Below are 22225 nucleotides of genomic sequence, written 5' to 3'. Positions count from 1 at the left end.
TGCACAATGCAGTTCACACACCCAGTGGTGCAGTGTATTCAACACCCCTTCACATGGTTTCATCTGCCAGCTAAAGTGGTGTACAAGGGTGTGGCCCTTGGAGCTAACACATGAGAGATTTAGGGGATGGATGAGAACTGCTGGTGTCCGGCCACTCTACCAAAATGAATGCAGCAGCCAGACAACAAAGGTGATATCTCTATCCAGACCCCCTTCACTCCATACTATGTTTTATAATATTGTTCATACTACTGCTATACATAATGGCAACTCTGTCTTTATTCAACAGTGATAGTATCTCTCTCGCTCTCTCTCGCACACACACACACGCACACACATGCACACATTTTGAATTGTGGGGACTTTTCATAGACTTCTGTTTTTCATAGACATTTACACTGACCAAATTATATTTTCTATCACATAACCCTGAATTTATCCCATGGAGAAAACTTGTTTTCATTGTTACATTTTCAGATAAACTTCATTTACTATTTTTAATCATCCAAAGGATGGTCCCCACAAAGTAATAAAATGTTTTTTTTTTGTTTTTTTTGTTTTTTTTTTAGAGAGAGAGCGAGAGCATTCTGTATGATTTTATATATATATATATATATATATATATATATATATATATATATATATATGGTTAATTATCTATCATGTTTGACATGTTTGGTGTAGAGGTGGAGGCTTACAAAACAAATGACATCATTATTTACAAAGAGGCCAATGGCACCGCCTGCACAAAAAAGAAAAAAAAAGTACCTAATAAAAGATGATACATCAGTGAGCTGACTGAGGAGTGACATACATAAAGACGAAATGATGGGGGTAATTCTGTATGCTTGTTTGTTCCTGTCTTGTAACTATATATATGTAGCTTTGATGGCTACTTCAAGTACTTGTAAGCTACAGGGACACTTCACATTGAATGGGATGTTCCAGGATGGAGACCTTCTAATTGGTGGTTTGTTTGAGATTCAGAGGTACCTCAAAGTATTCCCTGAGCTGAGCTTCAGAACAGAGCCAAAACTACCACGATGTGAGCTGTGAGTCTGCAAGCTGTGAGACCAAACCACCTGAAAAACACTTCAAGATAATAAATTGGGAAATTTTGTATATACTTTGTAACTTGTCAATGATAAATTACTCTAAGCAACTAAAATCATGTTACATGATGGATTACAGGAAGCAAAACATTCACTGCATATGTGAAATGTACTTATATTATTTTTTTTATTTATGAAATTTATATTTGAACAGAATGCAATAATAGCCCTTTATGTATTTTTTTTCTTCTGTTACTGTTAGTGTAGTTAATGATCTAACTTTACTTTGTATTGTCTTCTCCAGCTTCTATATGACAAGCTTCCAGCAGGCACTAACAATGGTTTTTGCTATCAATGAGATTAATAACAATCCTAACCTGCTGCCTAACATCACACTTGGTTACCAAATCTATGACAACTGTTTAAGGCTTGGAGTGGCATTCCGTGGTGCTACAGCTCTGGTTAGTGGGACAGAGGAGACCATCTCTGACCTCAACTGCAAAGGCCCACCACCGGTGATTGGAATCATAGGTGATCCAGGCTCTACTCATTCCATTGCAATTTCCAGTGTCCTGGGGCTTTTTCGACTCCCTATGGTATGAGATTTAAAACCTTTTTTTTTTCTGTAAAAAAAATAAAAAATAATAATGAAATAAAAATGATATCTCGTTTGCCACATTTGTTTACATCACAATGGATTTGTTTATCAATTAAGCCATTCTCATATTTTCAATTATAATAGCAGACCACTATGCAAATATAAAAAACTTCACAGACACTTTTTATTTGTTTATCTTCCTCTCACCTTTTTCTCTCTGTCTCTGCTCTCTTCTAATTAGATTAGCTACTATGCAACCTGCTCTTGTTTGAGTGACAGAAAAAAGTACCCCTCGTTCTTCAGAACAATCCCCAGTGATACCTTCCAAGTTCGGGCTATGGTTCAGATCTTGAAGCATTTTGGATGGACCTGGGTTGGTCTCATCTACAGTGATAATGACTATGGCATCTATGCTGCTCAGTCATTCCATCAGGAAATGCAACAATTTGGATATTGTGTTGCTTTTTCTGAAATCTTGCCCAACAATAACAACCCCATAGATATTCAGCGCATAATGGGAATGATTCAGTCCTCTACAGCTAGAGTGGTGGTTGTTTTTTCTGCTTCATCCTTACTGATACCTTTGATGAATGAAGTGGTGTTGCAGAACATAACAGGCAGGCAGTGGATTGCAAGTGAAGCTTGGGCCACTTCACCTGTATTTCGCACACCACGTTTCCAGCCATTCTTGGGGGGCACAATGGGCATTGCTATCAGGCGTGGAGAGATCGAGGGGCTTCATGACTTTCTGTTATGTATTCGACCCAACAATGATCAAAGTAATGATATAGTGAAAATCTTCTGGGAGAACATATTTGGGTGCAGTTTTGAAATTAAGGTTAAAGAAACTGATGGAGAGCAAGTCAAAAAGGTGTGTACAGGACAGGAGGATCTGAGCACAACAAACACACCATTCACTGATGTTTCAGGATTAAGGGCATCGTATAATGTATATAAGGCAATTTATGCCCTGGCACATGCACTTCATGATCTGATGCAGTGTGAGGAGGGAAGAGGACCATTCAGTGAGAACAGATGTGGTGACATAACCAACCTGAAGCCGTGGCAGGTAAGACCCGCATGTATATTTTTTTTTAGGCATATAGAAGAGATGAATTTGGAAAAGCAAAGTATGTTGTATATATTGATTCAAATTACAGATAAAAAATATAAAACCTGTCCTTTCTACAAATTATATAGCTGGTTCACTACCTACAGAAAGTGAACTTCACCACAGGCTTTGGGGATCATGTGTCATTTGATAAAAATGGAGATGCTCTGGCCATCTATGATGTGTTGAACTGGCAGCCAAGTGCTGATGGATCAATAAAGCTCCACAATGTCGGTGTAGTAAATGAAGGTGTGGCAACAGGGATGGTTGTTACACTCGACAAGGATGCATTTTACTGGAATTTTGAAACAACAAAAGTAATTACCTTTGAATGATAACATGTCATCTGTTTTGCAGGTATAAAGTCTAAATAGTAGTAAATTAGAAACTATGATAAGACAATTGTAACTAAATTAATGGACAATCCAAGCTAGTCATTATGTAGAAGACAAACACATGCCTCATAGCAGTTGATGTCTCTTTTAGCCCCCACAGTCAGTATGCAGTGAGAGTTGCCCCCCAGGAACCAGACAAGCCACAAGAAAGGGCCTTCCTCTCTGCTGTTTTGACTGCTTGCCATGTGGAGATGGAGAGATTTCTAATACAACAGGTGAGGAAATTACTGTTGGCCAAATCTGAATCAAATTTGAAAGAAACTTCCTCTTCAAAATGTCATCTTCTATGTTTTGCTTATTTAAAGATTCTATTGAGTGCACAACATGTCCAGATGAGTTTTGGTCTAATCCAGATAAGGATCAGTGTGTCCCCAAAGAAATAGAGTTTCTATCCTATGAGGATTCTCTGGGCATCTCTCTCACCACTGCTTCCCTGCTTGGCACCTTCATCTGTGCTCTTGTGATGATCATCTTTGCTCATCACCGTAACACTCCCATAGTACGAGCCAACAATTCAGAGCTTAGCTTTCTGCTGCTGTTGTCACTCAAACTATGTTTCCTGTGTGTGCTACTGTTTATTGGCCAGCCGCAGTTGTGGACATGTCAGTTAAGACATGCTGTGTTTGGTATAAGCTTTGTCCTGTGTATCTCCAGCATCCTGGTCAAGACTATGGTGGTAATAGCCGTATTCAAGTCATCACGACCAGAGGGCAAAGGAGCAATGAAATGGTTTGGAGCAGCTCAACAAAGATGCACAGTTCTGGTCCTAACAGCCCTCCAGGTTGTGAACTGTGCAGTCTGGCTATCAACTGCCTCTCCAACACCCCATAAAAACAACCAGTATACTCACTCTAAAATAGTTTATGAATGTGCCATTGGCTCAGTGGCCGGATTTTCTATGCTGCTGGGATATATTGGACTGTTGGCAGCAGTAAGCTTGCTGTTAGCCTTCCTTTCAAGAAATCTTCCAGATAATTTTAATGAAGCCAAGTTAATCACTTTTAGCATGTTAATCTTCTGTGCTGTATGGATTGCATTTGTTCCAGCATATGTGAGTTCACCAGGAAAATATGCAGTTGCTGTTGAAATATTTGCCATCCTTGCTTCAAGTTTTGGATTACTGGTGGCCATATTTGCCCCAAAGTGCTACATCATCCTTTTACATCCAGAGAAAAACACAAAAAAAGCCATCATGAGAAGAGAAGTACAAAATAAATAGTTTTACAATATAGCGGTCAACCATCTACAGACAACATTGGTGACATTTTCATTTGTATTTTACTTTAATCTTGAAATCTGAATTAAGTCTATATTTTAAAAATTATATTATAACAAGTTTTGTGTGGAAACAGTTTAAACTTCATCAGCCTCTTTACAATGTGATATAATTTAAAAGCATAACAAATATATATCTAAAAAACATCACTGAATTAAGCATTTTTAACAGAACATTAACAGAACATTAAAGGGGTCATATATGATGCTATTTTAAAGATCATTATTTTCTGTATTTTTTGAATATGACATGCTTTAATGTTAAAAAAACACATTATTTTTCAAATAGTGTTCATTATTGTAGGTTATCTATGCCCCGCCTCTCTCAAATACATTGTTTTCTACAGTCCCTCCTTCCGACAAGTGCAGTCTGCTCTGATTGGCCAACTGATGGAACGCCCCTTTCCATAATCGCAAAAATGTAAAGACAGTTAGTAATGTCCTTAGATTTACCATCAGTTCAAGCCCAAAAGAGGAAAAGAGTGGCGTGACAGACACAGTGATGATGCTCGTATGTGTTTGCAGTACACAAGCCACGGACAGTTAAAACAGCTGACTCCAGTGTTTCTCTCTCTCACACACACACACACACACACGTGATGTGCAAAACTTCTGCATTTGAACATTCGATAGCAAATACTTAAACTTATAACAAAACCCTACAGCAGCTGATTCAGAAGAGCCAGACTGTTGTAGCAGTCAGAATTATCTCCTCTCCTGAAACGGTCATCCATAAAATGCCTTGCTGTTCTGTTGTAAGTAATCTTAAAGATTATTAAATGCATCTACTTTTGGAAGGCCAAATAAAGTGCTTTTGCCTTTGCCTAGATACACATAGCATCTCCCTGACGTGGCTGCTTCAACATTAACTGCGGTTACTGAAATCTTGCCTTTTTTCTTTCATTGAACATTGAGTGGCATTACTTTGATAAAATAATATAAAAAAAAAATACAATCTTTTTTTGGATTTGAAACTTTGCAACTTAATAGATCTTCTTCATGCACCAAAAGCTTTTAACACTCCAAAGAGAAAGACAAAACTGAAATCACCTCATATGACCCCTTTAATAATTAGAACTGTAACAGAGATAAAAACAAAGTAAAAACAAAATCTTGGGACCAATAAACTGATATTTTTCCATTATCTAAATGCATTTTGTTGATCTTATTGTAAACATTTCATACATGCATGTGTTTCAGATTTTCAATAACTTGGTCTTCTGGTGAAATAACAGATTTCTCTTGGTTGACATATTATGGTCTTCTCCAATCACTTTCCCCAATTAAATTAAACCAAACACACTATCAACTACAAGCTTGAATTCAGATGTCCCTATATTGTTGAATGTTACACCCACCTATCAAAATCCAGCTGTTTTATTATTTGAACAGAATTTCACAACAGGGCATTCAGAGAACAATATCTTGCTTCAGCATTTTGAAAAGGGTGCTGAATCATTACAAAATGTGCTGAAACTCGTAACTAATATTCAAAATATAGATAAGCAAACAAGTGATTTACAACAAATTTTAATGGGAGACAAATGAATGATAGGAAGTTTTATTGTTGCTGTTGCCAGATCTTGCTAAAAGAAAAACAGCAAATCAAACTGCTTCCTTAGGCTGTCTGTAGCTTGGCCTAGGTACCTGGATCTCCAAGCTCCACCTTGGAAACTCCTTCTCAGCCTGTGGAACCAATGGCTCCTCACTCTTTTGTCTCCACTGTGTATTGTCATCCCTTAGCTTCTGAATGGATCCCTCATCTTTCTGGTTCTGCCTTGGTTAGTCAGCAACCTAATTTTGCCATGGGCTTCCGGACCTCAGCCCTCCACACCTTTGGCTCCACTCCACTCTTCCTTCCCTATGGCTACACCTTTGTTAAAGTATACTTTATTGCCTCAAAATGAAATTTGTTATAGACTTCATGATGCTGCAAAGACGAATAAATAAATAAATCAATCAATCAAAAAGATCAAACATAACCACATATCTTCAAACATACCATCAAGCTTAAAATTCAAATGGATACAGGAACAAAATAATTAACATATCTATTTAATTTACAGAATCCATAGAACTCCATATCTTCTCCCCTGAGAGAAGCAATTAATAATGTAAATTCTAAAAATGAGACTGATTGAGATTATTGAAAATATTCTGCACCTAATTTAGAATCTCTTAATAGCTGATTCGATGAATTCTGGCCATTTTGGTTTTGAAAACATCAGAAGAAAAATTATTATATTTGTTATATTATTGTTGGGGAAAGTGATCACCTTCCACCTTTTCTGTACAAAATATAATGTTGTCCATCATTACTGTTACGGTCCCTGTATAAGGTTCTAGAGTCAGAAGGGAAACATAGCATAGACTGACAACGGCTTACATATTCCAAATAAATGCTTTATTTTAACACAAATTACTCAAAAAGTAACCAAAAATAAGATACAGGTAGCCCATAAACAAAGGAATAAATAATTCAACTAACAGCAACAGCCTGGGATTCCCCACTCAAAACTAAAATGACAATCTAAGAAAAAGTATGTGGTGATGTGGCTGTGAAGAAAACTCTGGCTGGCAGAGAGAGCATGAGAGGGTCCGCCTCATTCCACTTTATAGTCTTGTCTCCCCAGCTCAACCAATCAGAAACTAGAGAAGATAAAACAAAAAAAACTATAAGCACTAATATTTATTTGAGGACTATGGGCCGGGGCGTATGTGAGGCGTGCATAACACCCCCACCCTCAGATGGTGAATGATGAACTGAAAAAGAAAGCAACCAATCACCATCCGACAACGCATATGCCAGGACATTATTTTTGCCAGCTACATGTTTTATTTTTAGATTAAAAGCTTGGACAAACAAAGCCCAATCTCATTAGGCACTGATCGGAATTACCCATTTGATGAATAAAAATGAAAGGATTGTGGTCTGCATAAACAGTAACTGGGCGAGAGGACGAGCCAATATAAACCTCAAAATTATTAAGGGCCAAAATTATAGCAAGAGCCGCTTTTTCAATTGTTGAGTACAACTTTTGATGTTCATTATTATTATTATTATTATTATTATTATTATTATGTAAATAGCACACAGGGTGCTCAAAGCCAAGAGACTCAAAAGCATACTGGCATTCTGGTGACCACTTAAATGCAGTTTTTGGACTCAACAAGTCAGTGAGTGGGGCAACCACTGAAGACAAGTTTTTACAAAAGCTACGGTAATACCCTGCCATTCCCAATAACCGCTGTAATTTCTGACGAGTTGAAGGAACTGGGAATGAAATAACATTAGGCCATGGTTGCGTCATCCACTGGAAACCTGAAAGAAAATAAGAGTTCCCTTACAGTCGGTCACGTTCGACGTTACGAATGGGGATCTCGCCCGAGAGCCCAATCACCTTCGAGTGGTACAAAAAGAGCCAATGGTACACAAAGTACCTTGGTCTGCGGAATTTGCATCGCGAGCTCCGCCCCGCAGAGCGGGTATATAAGGAGCAACGCGAGCAACTCGCATTCAAGCTTTCGCTTCGGAGCCGAGCACATCGCTTGCTACAATCACCGGAGTGTTTACAAGCAAGAGCTGGTGTTGGTGTGACGGCGCAATTCAGCGGTTCGTTTGGCTTTCCTGCGACAGCTCCCGCGTTCCCCTGAGCGCTTCAACACCTCTAAAAGAGACAAATTTCTCTCACAAAAGAGATACGGGCCGATTTGCGTCTTTTTAAAGATGTCATTTCGCCCGTGTGTTTCTGGGTGCGGTCGATATATCGCTCCTCGTGACGGTCACGATAGCTGTGTCACGTGTCTGGGCTTCCAGCACGCTGAGACTGCGTTCGTGGATGGCTCATGTTCTCATTGCGGGGACATGACCATCTCGGCGTTGAGATTGAGATTCGATTACCTTGAAAGGTATAGAGTCCCCTCTGCCACACCCCGTTCTAGCTCTTTTTCTCGTAAGAGAGCTACTTCGGCTGGTGGCCAGGGTGATCTGAGGGATACCGTGTGGGCTTCCCCGACGAGCGAACCTCCTCGGGCCACACCCCCCTCACATACGCCGCAGCCGGTTGAGTTCCCGGATGAGTTTGCTGGACCCTCTCAGGCTCCTGACATCTCATTCGGGGCTTGCGAAGAGGACCGTATGTCGATCGCCGCATCACAAGGCGGGCTTGAGTCCTCGGGAGATGAGGGTTCGGCTGCGTTGCCTCCCTCGGGAGTGCCAGCGTTGTCCGAGTCCGATCCCGAGCTGACGGCCGTGCTTTCCCGGGCAGCGGAGAGCATCGGGCTTGAGTGGAATCCTCCACCCTGTCCCGAGCGCTCGAGGCTGGATGATTGGTTCCTGGGGGCTGCTCATGCGGATCGCCAGCACCCCCCTCTGGTTCCTTTCTTCCCGGAAGTGCACCAGGAAGTAACTTGTTCATGGAAGGCACCTTTAACTGCCCGAAACCGTTCTGGTTCTTCCTCTGCCTTCACTGCCCTTGATGGCGGGGCGGCCAAGGGGTATGCTGGGATTCCCCCGGTGGAGCGTTCTGTTGCGATGCAACTGTGTCCACAGAGCGCCTCCGCTTGGCGTGGTGGTCCCAAGCTGCCCTCCAAAGCCTGTAAGTTCTCATCCACGCTTTTGGCCAAGGCTTACAGAGCTGCAGGCCAGGCCGCTTCTGCCCTGCATGCCATGGCCTCACTGCAGGTCTATCAGGCCAAGCTGCTCCGGCAGCTGCACGAGGGCAGTGCTGACTCAGGGGTTTTGCAGGAGGCGCACACTGCAACCGACCTCGCTCTCCGGGCGACGAAGGTCACTGCGCGCTCCTTGGGTCAGGTGATGTCCACTTTGGTGGTCCAGGAGCGCCACCTATGGCTGAACCTGGTAGACATGAGGGAGTCTGATCGGGCTCAGCTCCTCAACTCGCCGGTCTCCCAGGATGGCCTCTTCGGCTACGCGGTAGAGAGCTTTGCCCAGCAGTTCTCTGCCACCCAGAAGCAATCTGAGGCCATCAGACACATCCTGCCCCAGCGGCCCTCTGCTGCTTCCACCCCACCGCCTCAGCCTGCTCGTCGCCGAGGGCGCACCCCTGCGGCCTCCTCCACTCCCGCTCGGCCACAGCAGCAGCCTTCACCCCAGCCGCAGCGAGGAGATGGCCGCAGAAGGGCGGCGCAACCCGTCTCTGCCCCTAAACCTGCCAAACGTCAGGCCAAGCGGCGTTCCTGAGACGGACGACCCGGAGTTGGAGACGTCAGCTCATCAGGAGATGGTAGCAGGACCACTCCTTCCCCCGGAGGAGGGCAGGGGGAGAATCCTTTGTTCTCGTTTTCTTTTTGTTCCGCCACTGGCCCTGCGGCCGGTGGTACCCAAACCTTCACTAAAAGAGCTGTTTCCTCTACCTCCGGGTCCCAAGATGCCACGAACGACAGCTGGCGACGTGCTTCCTCGCCGATCTCGTTCCCCTCTCCACTTGCCAGTTTCCATGCAAAGACGGCTCAAGAACGCTTCGCCTTCTCATGCCCTCTTTGCCACTTGGAGTCAGAAGAGTGCCCGCACTCCGCCCCCACTAAGGGACGCTATGCCTCCCGTGCCGGGGCTGTCTGCTCCACCACGCTGCCCCACTGTGGGTACGCCTGTAGTCCCCTTGACCCTGCTGGTTCGGTTCCTGGGAGCCTGGCTAGAGCTCCCCAGGCCTTCCCGCTGGCTCATCTGGACGCTCAGGCTCGGCTAAGCTATTCAGTTCACCCGGCGTCCCCCCAGGTTTCGGGGTGTCCACGCGACGATGGTGGGCAAAGATGCCCCTGTCATGCGCGCGGAGGTCGCGACCCTGCTGGCAAAGGGCGCGATAGAGCCGGTCCCTCCAGCTGACATGAAGTCCGGCTTTTACAGCCCTTACTTCATAGTACCCAAGAAGACAGGTGGGTTACGGCCAATCCTGGACCTGCGTGCCTTGAACCGAGCTCTGCACAGACTCCCGTTCAGGATGCTAACGTCCAAGCGCATTTTCGAATGCATTCGTCCGATGGATTGGTTTGCAGCGATCGACCTGAAGGACGCGAACTTTCATGTCTCCATTCTTCCTCGACACAGACCGTTTCTTTGGTTTGCTTTCGAGGGGCAGGCATATCAGTACAAGGTTCTCCCATTCGGGTTGGCCCTGTCTCCCCGCGTCTTTACGAAGGTCGCGGAGGGAGCCCTGGCTCCTCTCAGGGAACAAGGTGTCCGTATCCTCAACTACCTCAACGACTGGCTGATCCTAGCTCACTCTCAAGAGCGGTTGTGCGAGCACAGGGATCTGGTGCTCAGACACCTTGCCCGACTGGGTCTTCAGGTCAACTGGGAAAAGAGCAAACTCTCCCCTGTGCAGAGGATCTCTTTTCTCGGTATGGAAATAAACTCGGTCGCCATGTTTGCGCAGCTTACAAACGAGCGCGCGCAGTCACTGCTGAATTGCCTGAGACAATTCAAGAGCAAGAGAGCGGTTCCACTGAAACTGTTTCAGAGGCTCCTGGGGCATATGGCGTCCACGGCGGCAGTCATACCGCTCGGGCTTCTCTATATGAGACCGCTTCAGCACTGGCTTCACGACCGAGTCCCGAGATGGGCATGGCAACAGGGCACGCTCCGAGTGACCATCACTCTGGCCTGCCGCCGATACTTCACCCCGTGGTTGGACCCTTCGTTTCTACGGGCCAGCGTGCCCCTAGAACCGGTGTCCAGACATGTTGTTGTGTCAACAGATGCCTCTGCCACGGGCTGGGGTGCCATGTGCAACGGGCATGCTGCGTCAGGCTCCTGGACAGGACCCCGACTTCAGTGGCATGTCAATTGCCTCGAGTTGCTAGCAGTACATCTTGCTCTGCACCGCTTCAGGGCCCTGCTGAAGGACAAGCACGTTCTGGTCCGTACGGACAACACTGCGACCGTAGCGTACATCAACCGTCAAGGTGGTCTACGCTCCCGCCCGCATGTCGCAACTCGCTCGCCATCTCCTCCTGTGGAGTCACAAGCATCTGAGGTCGCTTCGTGTCATTCACATTCCGGGCAGGCTCAATCGTGCAGCCGACGAGCTCTCACGACAGCAGTCTTGCCCCGGGGAATGGAGACTCCACCCCCAGTCGGTTCAGCTGATTTGGGAACACTTCGGAGACGCTCAGGTAGACCTTTTTGCCTCTCCAGAAAATTCCCACTGCCAGTTGTTTTACTCCCTGACCAAGGGCACCCTCGGCACGGACGCCCTGGCACACAGCTGGCCGCTGGGCCTGCGCAAGTATGCGTTTCCCCCAGTGAGCCTTCTTGCACAGACGTTGTGCAAGATCAGGGAGGACGAGGAGCAGGTCCTCATGGTTGCACCTTTATGGCCCGGCCGGACATGGTTCCCCTAACTTGTACTCCTCGCGACAGCCCCTCCCTGGCCAATTCCTTTGAGGAAGGACCTTCTTTCTCAGAGACGGGGCACCCTCTGGCACCCACGTCCCGATCTGTGGAACCTACATGTGTGGGTTCTGGACGGGTCACGGAAGGTTTAGGTACCTTGCCACCACAGGTGGTAGCTACCATCACTTCAGCTAGAGCCATGTCCACCAGACTTTGAAGTGGAACCTCTTAGTCACTTGGTGTTCTTCACGACGTGAGGACCCCTGGAAATGCCCGGTTGTGTCAGTGCTTTCCTTTCTTCAGGAGGGGTTGGAACGAAGGCTGTCTCCTTCCAACCTCAAGGTCTATGTGGCTGCCATTTCAGCTCACCATGACCCTGTTGAAGGTAAGTCTCTTGGAAGGCACGATCTGATCATCAGGTTCCTGAGAGGAGCAAGGAGGCTCAATCCGCCTCGCCCTCAGCAAGTCCCCTCTTGGGACCTCGCAGTGGTTCTATCAGCACTGCAGAGAGCTCCCTTCGAACCCTTGCTCTCAGTAGAGCTAAAGTTTTTATCTTTGAAAACTGCGCTCCTGACAGCTTTGGCTTCGGTGAAGAGGGTCGGGGACCTGCAGGCATTTTCAGTTGACGAAGCGTGCCTGGAATTCGGGCCGGCTAACTCTCACGTTATCTTGAGACCCCGGCCTGGGTACGTGCCCAAAGTTCCCACCACTCCTTTTAGGGATCAGGTAGTGAACTTGCAAGCGCTGCCCCTGGAGGAGGCAGACCCAGCCCTGGCACTGCTCTGTCCACTACGTGCGCTCCGCACCTACGTGGACAGAACTCGGTGCCTTAGGACCTCAGACCAGCTCTTTGTCTGTTACGGAGGCCAGCAGAAGGGAAAGGCTGTCTCCAAGCAGAGGTTATCCCACTGGATAGTGGATGCTATTGTCCTGGCTTATCAAGCTCGAGACCTGCCATGCCCCCTAGGGGTGAGAGCTCACTCAACTAGGAGCGTAGCTTCCTCCTGGGCGCTGGCGCATGGCGCCTCACTAGCAGACATCTGTAGAGCTGCGGTACAGTAAGTCTCTCCGCAGCATGTGTCTTTCCCTTGGCAAGCCCCTTGCCAGCTCTGTCGTTAAAACTCCCACCCTGCGGGCTGGGTACATCAGAGTTCTTACATATCACCACCTTGGTAGATACCTGCTTTCAATCCTCCCACGGGCAGGCAGCCTACTAGCATATGTCCAGCTGGAATATGCTACCCAGTGTATTCTGTGCGAGCTATAGGCCCTCACTCGTGCTGGCCTCACGACAGGGTGCTATCACTCACACGGGTTGCTGGAAGACAGCCATGTGGCGTTTTGTAAGGGACCCCATTCGTAACGTCGAACGTGACCGACTGAAAGGGAACGTCTTGGTTACGTATGTAACCCTCGTTCCCTGAAGGAGGGAACGGAGACGTTACGTCCCCTTGCCACATCGCTGTTCCGCTGAACGGCTGGGTCACTGGCTCGGCTCCTCAGCGAAGACTTGAATGCGAGTTGCTCGCGTTGCTCTTTATATACCCGCTCTGCGGGGCGGAGCTCGCAATGCAAATTCCGCAGACCAAGGTACTTTGTGTACCTTTGACTCGTTTTGTACCACTCGAAGGTGATTGGGCTCTTGGGCGAGATCCCCATTCGTAACGTCTCCGTTCCCTCCTTCAGGGAAAGAGGGTTACATACATAACCAAGACGTTCCCTCTCATAGGTCACTTCAATGCTGCGGTGATGTCACCGTATGGAACACCTTTCGGTGTGACAAATGTCTGAAGCCCTATACCATCCCGCCAATTTTATTGGCTAAATAGCACACATGCGTACACATAGTATACCAGGGTGCCGCACGCTAGTGATGCGCGGGTCGTCTCATAACCCGCGGGCCCGGCGGGTCCGTTTGGGGCAGGTTAAGAAATTGGCACTTTATTGCAGGGCGGGTTGGGGCGGGTCACTAAAAACAACATTTTAAATAATCCATTTATGTTGCATGGAATTTAGTGGTTGAAATTTTGATTTATTCAAGAGATTTGTTGATTTTCAGTTCATTCACTGATTCGTTCAGTGACCATTTTGTCATGATCCTGGCTCTCTTTTTCTTTTTCCCCTCCTTTTTTCACTCAGAGTCTTTCCCTCCTCCTCTCCTATTTTGCACTCACCTTTCCTCATGCTGTTAATCTCCCTCAGCTGCTCCACATTGCGCTACTCTTTGTGATTGGCTTCCCGCACTTATTTCCCCTTCTCCTTTGATTAGCACTCCTACTTCTTTTCCTCTCCTCCCTACCTGCCTTGCTAGATTATTCCTCTAAACTCGCTAACTCAGTATGTCTTGTCCCCTGTCATGTTTTAGTCCTAGTCCTGTCTGTTTGGGGTTGCCGGGAGTGTGAGCCTAGAAGTATTGCCGCTGCTCGTCACCTGACCTGCCAATCTCTCCCTACTGTGCTGTTGCGGAGCTGTCCACCGTACTGATTCCGCCTGGGCGGCCAGTGTTTTTTTGTTTTTCCTTTTTGAACAAGAGAAGGTTTTTTGGTTCCAATTTTTCCCTTTGGGACTCTTTTTGTTTTTACAAGAATTTTCAAGCTCCAGTGTTTTTTTTTCATTAAAGACTGTATCTGCTCCGTGAATTGCTCTCTCTGGTCCTCTTTCCACACAACAGAATAATCTAGCCAGCTATGGACCCAGAAAGAGAGAATCCGATCCAGACGGCCGTCGAGATCCAGGGGGTTATGCTGGGCAAACACGAGGAGGAACTATCGTCCGCGAGACAGGCCAGGCTGCACAGGTGACGGATCTCGCCAAACAGCTCCACCAGTGTTGCCTCAATCCGCCAGCCTTGTCTGGATCTATTCACCCCACGGAGCCTCGAATTAATAACCCTCCGTGCTATTCCGGTGAGCCTACCAAGTGCCGTTCTTTTCTAACCCAATGCGAGGTTGTGTTATACCTCCAGCCGTCAACCTATTCTGGAGACCGGGCAAGGATCACCTATATTATCTCTCTTCTCTCCAGACGAGCTCGCCAGTGGGGAACGGCAGTCTGGGAGGCCAAGGCCGTGTGCACAGAGCGCTTTTCCCTCTTCAAGGAGGAAATGATCCATGTCTTCGACCGGTCTGTCTACGGGGAGGAGGCCTCCCGCCTCTTGTCTTCTCTCCGCCAGGGTAAGCGATCTGTTACGGACTTTTCTATTGAGTTCCGCACATTGGCAAACTCCTGTGGCTGGAATGAGCTGGTGCTGCTCGCTTTCTGGAAGGTCTCAACGGTGAAGTAAGGGATGAGATTTTGTCCAAGGAGGTCACTACTCGTCTGGATTCACTGATTGACTTAGCATTACGCATCAAGAAGTGTTTCGACCTGCTCCGCCGCGCTCGAGGTCTGGAGTCTGCTCTACTGGCTTCGCTACCCTCCCACTCTTCTCATCCAAACCTGAGGCCATGCAACTGGGCGGCATCCGCATATCCTCTACGGAGCAAGAGCGAAGAGTTGTCAATCGTCTTTGCATGTATTGCGCTTCACCTGTGCATTTTGTCGCCGTGTGTCTGTTAAAAGCCAGAGCTCGTCAGTAAGGGGAGGGCTACTGGCGAGCGTAACCACTCTGGTCTCTCCTCCTAACTCCTGCACCACCTTCACTATCCATCTTCACTGGCCTGGTTCCTCTACCTCCTGCAGGGCCCTGATTGACTCTGGGGCCAAGGGCAATTTCATGGATGAGTCATGGGCTCGCGCACAAGGTGTTCCACTGAAGGAGTTAGATGCACCCTCTGCCCTATTTGCTCTAGACGGAAGCTCTCTCCCGAGGGTTAACCATGAGACTCCACCCTTAACTCTCACTATCTCCAATAACCACTGTGAGACCATTTCCTTTTTAATTTTTAATTCCCCATATTTCCCGGTAGTTTTAGGGCATCCCTGGCTTATACAGCACAATCCCCAGATTAACTGGATAAAGGGTACCATTCTTTTGGAATGTTTCTTGTCATGCTGACTGTTTATCCTCTGCTATTCCTCCTGTATCCTCTGTCTCTGTTTTTCAGGAGGACCCAGGTGATTTTTCTGGGGTGCTGGAGGAGTATCACGATCTGCGGATGGTGTTCAGCCGTTCTCGGGCCGCTTCTCTCCCTCCTCACAGTCCCTATGACTGTAGCATCGACCTTCTCCCGGGTACTACGCCACCTCATGGTAGATTGTATTCCATGTTGAGCCCCGAAAGCGAAGCTCTTAAGAAATATCTGTCAGAGTCCCTGGACGCAGGTACCATAGTTCCTTCATCCTCTCCCGCGGGTGCTGGGTTCTTCTTTATGAAGAAGAAGGATGGTTCTTTGTGCCCCTGCATAGACTATCGGGGCCTTAATGATATAACTATTAAGAACCGTTATCCATTAACCCTCATGTCATCGGCCTTTGAGGTCTTGCAGGGCGCCAAATTCTTCATGAAGTTGGACCTTCGAAACGCCTATCATTTGATTCGCATAAGGGAGGGGGATGAATGGAAGACTGCTTTTAACACGCCCCTTGGGCACTTTGAATATCGCTTTCTCCCGTTCGGTCTTGTAAACGCCCCCGCCGTCTTTCAGGCGTTGGTCAATGACGTCCTTAGAGACATGCTCAATTCTTATTTTCTCCCCCTTTCTCCAGGTGCACGTCCAACAGGTTCGCTGCGTTCTTCAAAGGCTTCTCGAGAATAAACTGTTCGTGAAGGCTGAGAAATGCTTCTTCTTCTTTGGTCACTTTTTTGGGGTTAGTCATTTCAGGGGAGGGCATTAGCATGGACCACGCTAAGGTTAAGGCAGTTATTAATTGGCCAGTCCCTGATTCTCGTGTCGCCTTGCAGTGTTTCTTGGGGTTCGCTAATTTTTACAGACACTTTATTTGTAACTTCAGTCAGGTCGCCACGTCTCTAACCGCCCTTACTTCTGTCAAGTCCAATTTTGAGTGGACCGAGTCCGCCCAGAGTGCTTTCGACCGTCTTAAGACCCTTTTCACGTCCGCTCCCATCCTGGAGAGTCAGATCAGCTCTTTGCTGTTCTAGAGACCGGACCCTACGAGTCGCTAATCGCCGCAGAGTCAAGAGCCCTAGATATATTTGCGGTCAGAGGGTTTGGCTTTCTACTCAAAAGACGTCACTTCCTGTTTGTTGTTGACGGCTGTACTGCATTTGAGCTCCGACACTATATTCTTTTCATTGACTAATTTTAACTTAAAAATTAATTTTATGCATCATCGTTTCCGTTTATATAACATGTGAATATATACTCTATTGTATTCTACAACAAAAACAATCAGGGCGCCTCGCTATCACTAGTTTTATTTTGATCTCCCGGGTCCGCTATTAGCTTTTAGCCAGTTAGCATCAGCAAGCGTGGTTGCTGCTAACTGCGCTTACATTGCTAATACTGTATTCACACACATTACCACTGCTGTACTCACTGTTACTTGCTTTAATGGCGGATGAATGTCTACACTCTGTGCAGCTCGAGCTCGAGGCCGTGGGGAAGATTCGCGACCTGGAACAGAGGCAGGCCCAGCTGAGAGAGCCGCGCTGGAATCATCCCGGGCTGACGCTCACAAGTCCGGGGTAAGTATACAGCGTTCTGTTAACAGTCCCACCACGTCTACTCCGTGTGTTTCTCTGCGCAGATGTCCTTCACTGCGACGCCGGGACACCATGGACCCTGGGTGCATCCACAGCGGAGGACGCGAGCCGGGTCCCGGGCGACCACTTCTCCCCCTCCTGCCTTCGAGATCTCCATCCAAAACCGCTTCGCTCCCCTCCGCGAGACAGGACGCGACGCTGTGATCATCGGAGACTCCATCGTCCGACACGTAAGTGCTATGTTAGCCGAAGGTAAAGTGCACACTCATTGTTTGCCTGGTGCTCGTGTTCTCGATGTTTCTGTGCAGATACCCGCGATCCTGAAGGACGACGAGAGCCCCAGAGCGGTCGTGCTTCACGCCGGGGCTAACGACACCATGCTGCGGCAGACGGAGATGCTGAAGAGGGACTTCAGGAGCCTGATCGAGACGGTTCGCAGCACGACGCCCGCGGCGACGATCGTCGTGTCAGGACCACTGCCCACGTATCAACAAGGACACGAAAGGTTCAGTAGACTTTTTGCTTTAAATGAATGGTTGTTGTCATGGTGTAAAGAACAGAAACTGCTATTTGTTAACAACTGGAATCTTTTCTGGGAGCGTCCTAGACTGTTTCGCGCTGATGGATTACACCCCAGCAAAATCGGAGCGGAGCTTCTCTCTGACAACATCTCCAGGACACTTCACTCCATGTGACTAGTAAGACAATTCTCAAATAACTATTATGATGAGTTTTGTTCCACCCGCTTAAATGCTAAAAGTACTTGCGCTGTAAAAACTATCAAGACTGTGTCTGTTCCCCAAATAGTGAGGTCAAAATATAAATATAATGTAGGATCTAGAAAAAATCGTAATTAAACCAGAAAAATGTAAAGTACATGAACAAAAACAATTTTTAAAGTTTGGGCTCATAAATATTAGATCACTCACACCAAAAGCAGTTATTGTACATGAAATGATCACAGATAATAGTTTTGATTTACTCTGCTTGACTGAAACCTGGCTAAAACCAAATGATTATTTTGGTCTAAATGAGTCTACTCCACCAAACTACTGTTATAAGCATGAGCCCCGTCATACTGGTCGTGGCGGGGGTGTTGCAACAATATATAGTGATATTCTCAATGTTACCCAGAAAACAGGATACAGGTTTAACTCTTTTGAAATACTTCTGCTAAATGTTACTCTGTCAGACATGCAAAAGAAATCTAATGTATCTCTTGCTCTGGCTACTGTGTATAGACCACCAGGGCCGTATACAGAATTCCTAAAAGAATTTGCAGATATCTTCTCAGACCTTCTAGTTACAGTTGATAAGGGGCTAATCATGGGAGATTTTAATATTCACGTTGATAATGCAAATGATACATTAGGACTTGCGTTTACTGACCTAATAAACTCCTTTGGAGTCAAGCAAAATGTCACCGGGCCCACTCATCGTTTTAATCATACACTAGATTTAGTTATATCGCATGGAATCGATCTTACTGCTATAGATATTGTACCTCAAAGTGATGATATTACAGACTATTTCCTTGTATCGTGCATGCTGCGTATGACTGATATTAACTATATGTCGCAGCGATACCGTCTGGGCAGAACTATTGTTCCAGCCACCAAAGAAAGATTCTCAAATAACCTGCCTGATCTATCTCAACTGCTATTTGTACCCAAAAATACACATTAATTAGACGAAATTACTGACAACATGGGCACTATTTTCTCTAATACATTAGAAGCTGTTGCCCCGATCAAATTGAAAAAAGTTAGAGAAAAACGTACTGTACCATGGTATAACAGTAATACTCACTCTCTCAAGAAAGTAACTCGTAGTCTTGAACGCAAATGGAGAAAAACTAACTTAGAAGTTTTTAGAATTGCATGGAAAAACAGTATGTCCAGCTATAGACAGGCTCTAAAAACTGCTAGGGCAGAGCATATACACAAACTCATTGAAAATAACCAAAACAATGCAAGGTTTTTATTTAGCACAGTGGCTAACAAATTACCAGACGCCACCTGATTCAAATATTCCACCAACGTTAAATAGTAATGACTTTATGAATTTCTTCACTGATAAAATAGATAACATTAGAAATACAATAGTGAATGTAGATTCTACATCATCTAACACTTCAGTTTCATCCATCGCACCCAAAGATAAACTGCAGTGCTTTACAACCATAGGACAGGAAGAGCTAAATAAACGTATCACTGTATCTAAGCCAACAACATGTTTATTAGATCCTGTACCCACTAAATTACTGAAAGAGCTGTTACCTGTAGCCGAAGAACCGCTTCTCAATATCATTAACTCATCGTTATCTTTAGGTCACGTCCCAAAACCATTCAAGCTGGCGGTTATCAAGCCTCTTATTAAGAAACCAAAACTAGATCCTAGTGTACTGGCAAATTATAGGCCTATTTCAAATCTTCCATTTATGTCTAAAATTTTAGAAAAAGTTGTGTCTGCTCAATTGAGCACCTTCCTGCATAAAAATGATCTGTATGAAGAATTTCAGTCAGGTTTTAGGCCCCACCATAGCACAGAAACTGCACTTGTTAAAATTACAAATGACCTGCTCCTTGCGTCAGACCAAGGCTGCATCTCATTTCTAGTCTTACTTGATCTTAGTGCTGCGTTCGACACCATAGCTCATGACATACTCATAGATCGATTACAAAACTATACAGGTATTCAAGGGCAGGCTCTAAGATGGTTTAGATCCTACCTGTCCGATCGCTACCATTTTGTTTACTTAAAGGTGCTGTAGGGAACTTTTGTAAAAAAAATATTTTTTACATATTTATTAAACCTGTCATTATGTCCTGACAGTAGAATGTGAGACAGATAGTTTATTAACCGCTAGAGCGTCAAAAGTTCCCTACTGCAGCTTTAAATGGGGAGTCATCTCATTTATCATCAGTAAAATATGGAGTGCCACAAGGATCCGTCCTAGGTCCCCTTCTATTTTCAATATACATGTTGCCCCTTGGTAATATTATTAGAAAATACGGAATTAGCTTCCACTGTTATGCTGGTGATACTCAGCTATATATCTCAACGAGACCAGATGAAAATTCCCAATTATCTAAGCTAACAGAGTGTGTTAAAAATGTAAAAGATTGGATGACAAATAATTTTCTCCAATTAAATTCAGATAAGACAGAGATACTAATTATTGGACCAAAAAACACTACACAGAATCTTGTAGATTACAATCTGCAACTAGACGGATGTACTGTTACTTCCTCTACAGTCAGAAATCTGGGTGTTATATTAGACAGCAATTTGTCTTTTGAAAATCATATTTCCAATGTTACAAAAACTGCATTCTTCCATCTTAGAAACATTGCCAAGCTACGAAACATGTTATCTGTTTCTGATGCAGAAAAGCTAGTTCATGCATTCATGACCTCTAGACTGGACTATTGTAATGCACTTCTAGGTGGTTGCCCTGCTTCGTCAATAAACAAGCTACAGGTAGTCCAAAATGCAGCAGCTAGAGTCCTTACCAGGTCAAGAAAATATGATCATATTACCCCAATTTTACAGTCTCTGCACTGGCTACCTATTAAGTTCTGTGTCAGTTACAAATTATCATTACTTACCTTATAAGGCCCTAAATGGTTTAGCTCCTGCGTACCTAACTAGCCTTCTACCACGTTACAACCCATCACGCACCCTAAGGTCAAAAAACGCTGGACTTTTGGTCGTTCCTAGGATAGCAAAGTCCACTAAAGGAGGTAGAGCTTTCTCACATTTGGCTCCCAAACTCTGGAATAGCCTTCCTGATAATGTTCGGGGTTCAGACACACTCGCTCTGTTTAAATCTAGATTAAAAACACATCTCTTTCGCCAAGCATTCAAATAATGTATCTTTTTAATTGTGAGTGTAGTTGCATCTGATCAAAGGTGCATTTTTATTCATTAGCTTGGGTTAAACTAATTTTACTTTGTTGGATCAGAAGCTATGCTAATGATGTCTGTATTTTGTTTCTATGTCTGTATTTTTTTTCTATGTTCTATGTGGTAACTAGGATTTACCAAGCTCCAGTCTGGATCCAAAACACCTGAGAAGAGATGATGCTGACCCCTCAGAGGATCCCAGATGATGCTAACCCTGAATCAACAAACAGAACTAACAATTATTGCTAAATGTGTGACTGAATCATATAATAACTTAATTAATAATATTGATAGTTCATCGTCTAGCTGACTACATCTTGTATTATTATTATTATTTTAATTTTTTCTAAAATCCTGTCAAATGTGCACAAACTACTAGCTACTACTAAATATTGTAGAAACATAATTTTCTGTAAAGTTGCTTTGTAACGATTTGTTTTGTAAAAAGCGCTATACAAATAAACTTGAATTGAATTGAATTGAATTGAATTGAATTGAATTGAATTCTACTCTTAACTTGCCCCTTCAGTCGGTCTCATGCAAGTTGGCTCTCCGTTTCGTTGATCCGTTTCGAATTTCTAAAATTATCAGTCCTGTCGCGGTCCACCTCCAACTTCCTCCCAATCTCCGTCTTATCCATCCTGTTTTTCATGTCTCTTGCATTAAGCCGGTTCTCCTAGGTTAGTCCTAGTCCTGTCTGTTTGGGGTTGCCGGGAGTGTGAGCCTAGAAGTATTGCCGCCGCTCGTCACCTGACCTGCCGATCTCTCCCTACTGTGCTGTTGCGGAGCTGTCCACCGAACTGATTCCGCCTGGGCGGCCTGTGGTTTTTTTGCTTTTCCTTTTTGAACAAGAGAAGTTTTTTGGTTCCAGTTTTTCCCTTTGGGACTCTTTTTTTTTTTACAAGAATTTTCAAGCTCCTGTGTTT

At 45.3% G+C, this 22225-nt stretch overlaps 2 protein-coding genes across 2 annotated transcripts; both read left to right on the top strand.

Moving 5' to 3' along the window:
* Window positions 1–939: 939 nt before the first annotated feature.
* Window positions 940–4375, top strand: LOC127977371 (extracellular calcium-sensing receptor-like). The gene is made up of 6 exons (XM_052582245.1): window positions 940–1052; window positions 1357–1648; window positions 1892–2719; window positions 2851–3078; window positions 3257–3371; window positions 3462–4375. Exons 1-6 carry the CDS (start codon window positions 940–942, stop codon window positions 4373–4375), a joined length of 2490 nt encoding a protein of 829 aa, XP_052438205.1.
* A 701-nt stretch (window positions 4376–5076) lies between these two features.
* Window positions 5077–21815, top strand: LOC127977408 (uncharacterized). Its single transcript, XM_052582311.1, has 6 exons — window positions 5077–5186; window positions 15832–15958; window positions 17269–17372; window positions 17435–17620; window positions 17699–18088; window positions 21431–21815. Exons 1-5 carry the CDS (start codon window positions 5169–5171, stop codon window positions 18083–18085), a joined length of 822 nt encoding a protein of 273 aa, XP_052438271.1. The 5' UTR covers window positions 5077–5168; the 3' UTR covers window positions 18086–18088; window positions 21431–21815.
* Window positions 21816–22225: the final 410 nt, after the last annotated feature.

The sequence above is a fragment of the Carassius gibelio genome, chromosome B18 (genome assembly GCF_023724105.1).
Source record: "Carassius gibelio isolate Cgi1373 ecotype wild population from Czech Republic chromosome B18, carGib1.2-hapl.c, whole genome shotgun sequence".
Classification (NCBI taxonomy): Eukaryota; Metazoa; Chordata; class Actinopteri; order Cypriniformes; family Cyprinidae; genus Carassius; species Carassius gibelio.
Note: the sequence above shows the minus strand (reverse complement) of the source record. Positions and strands in the feature narration are given on the sequence as shown.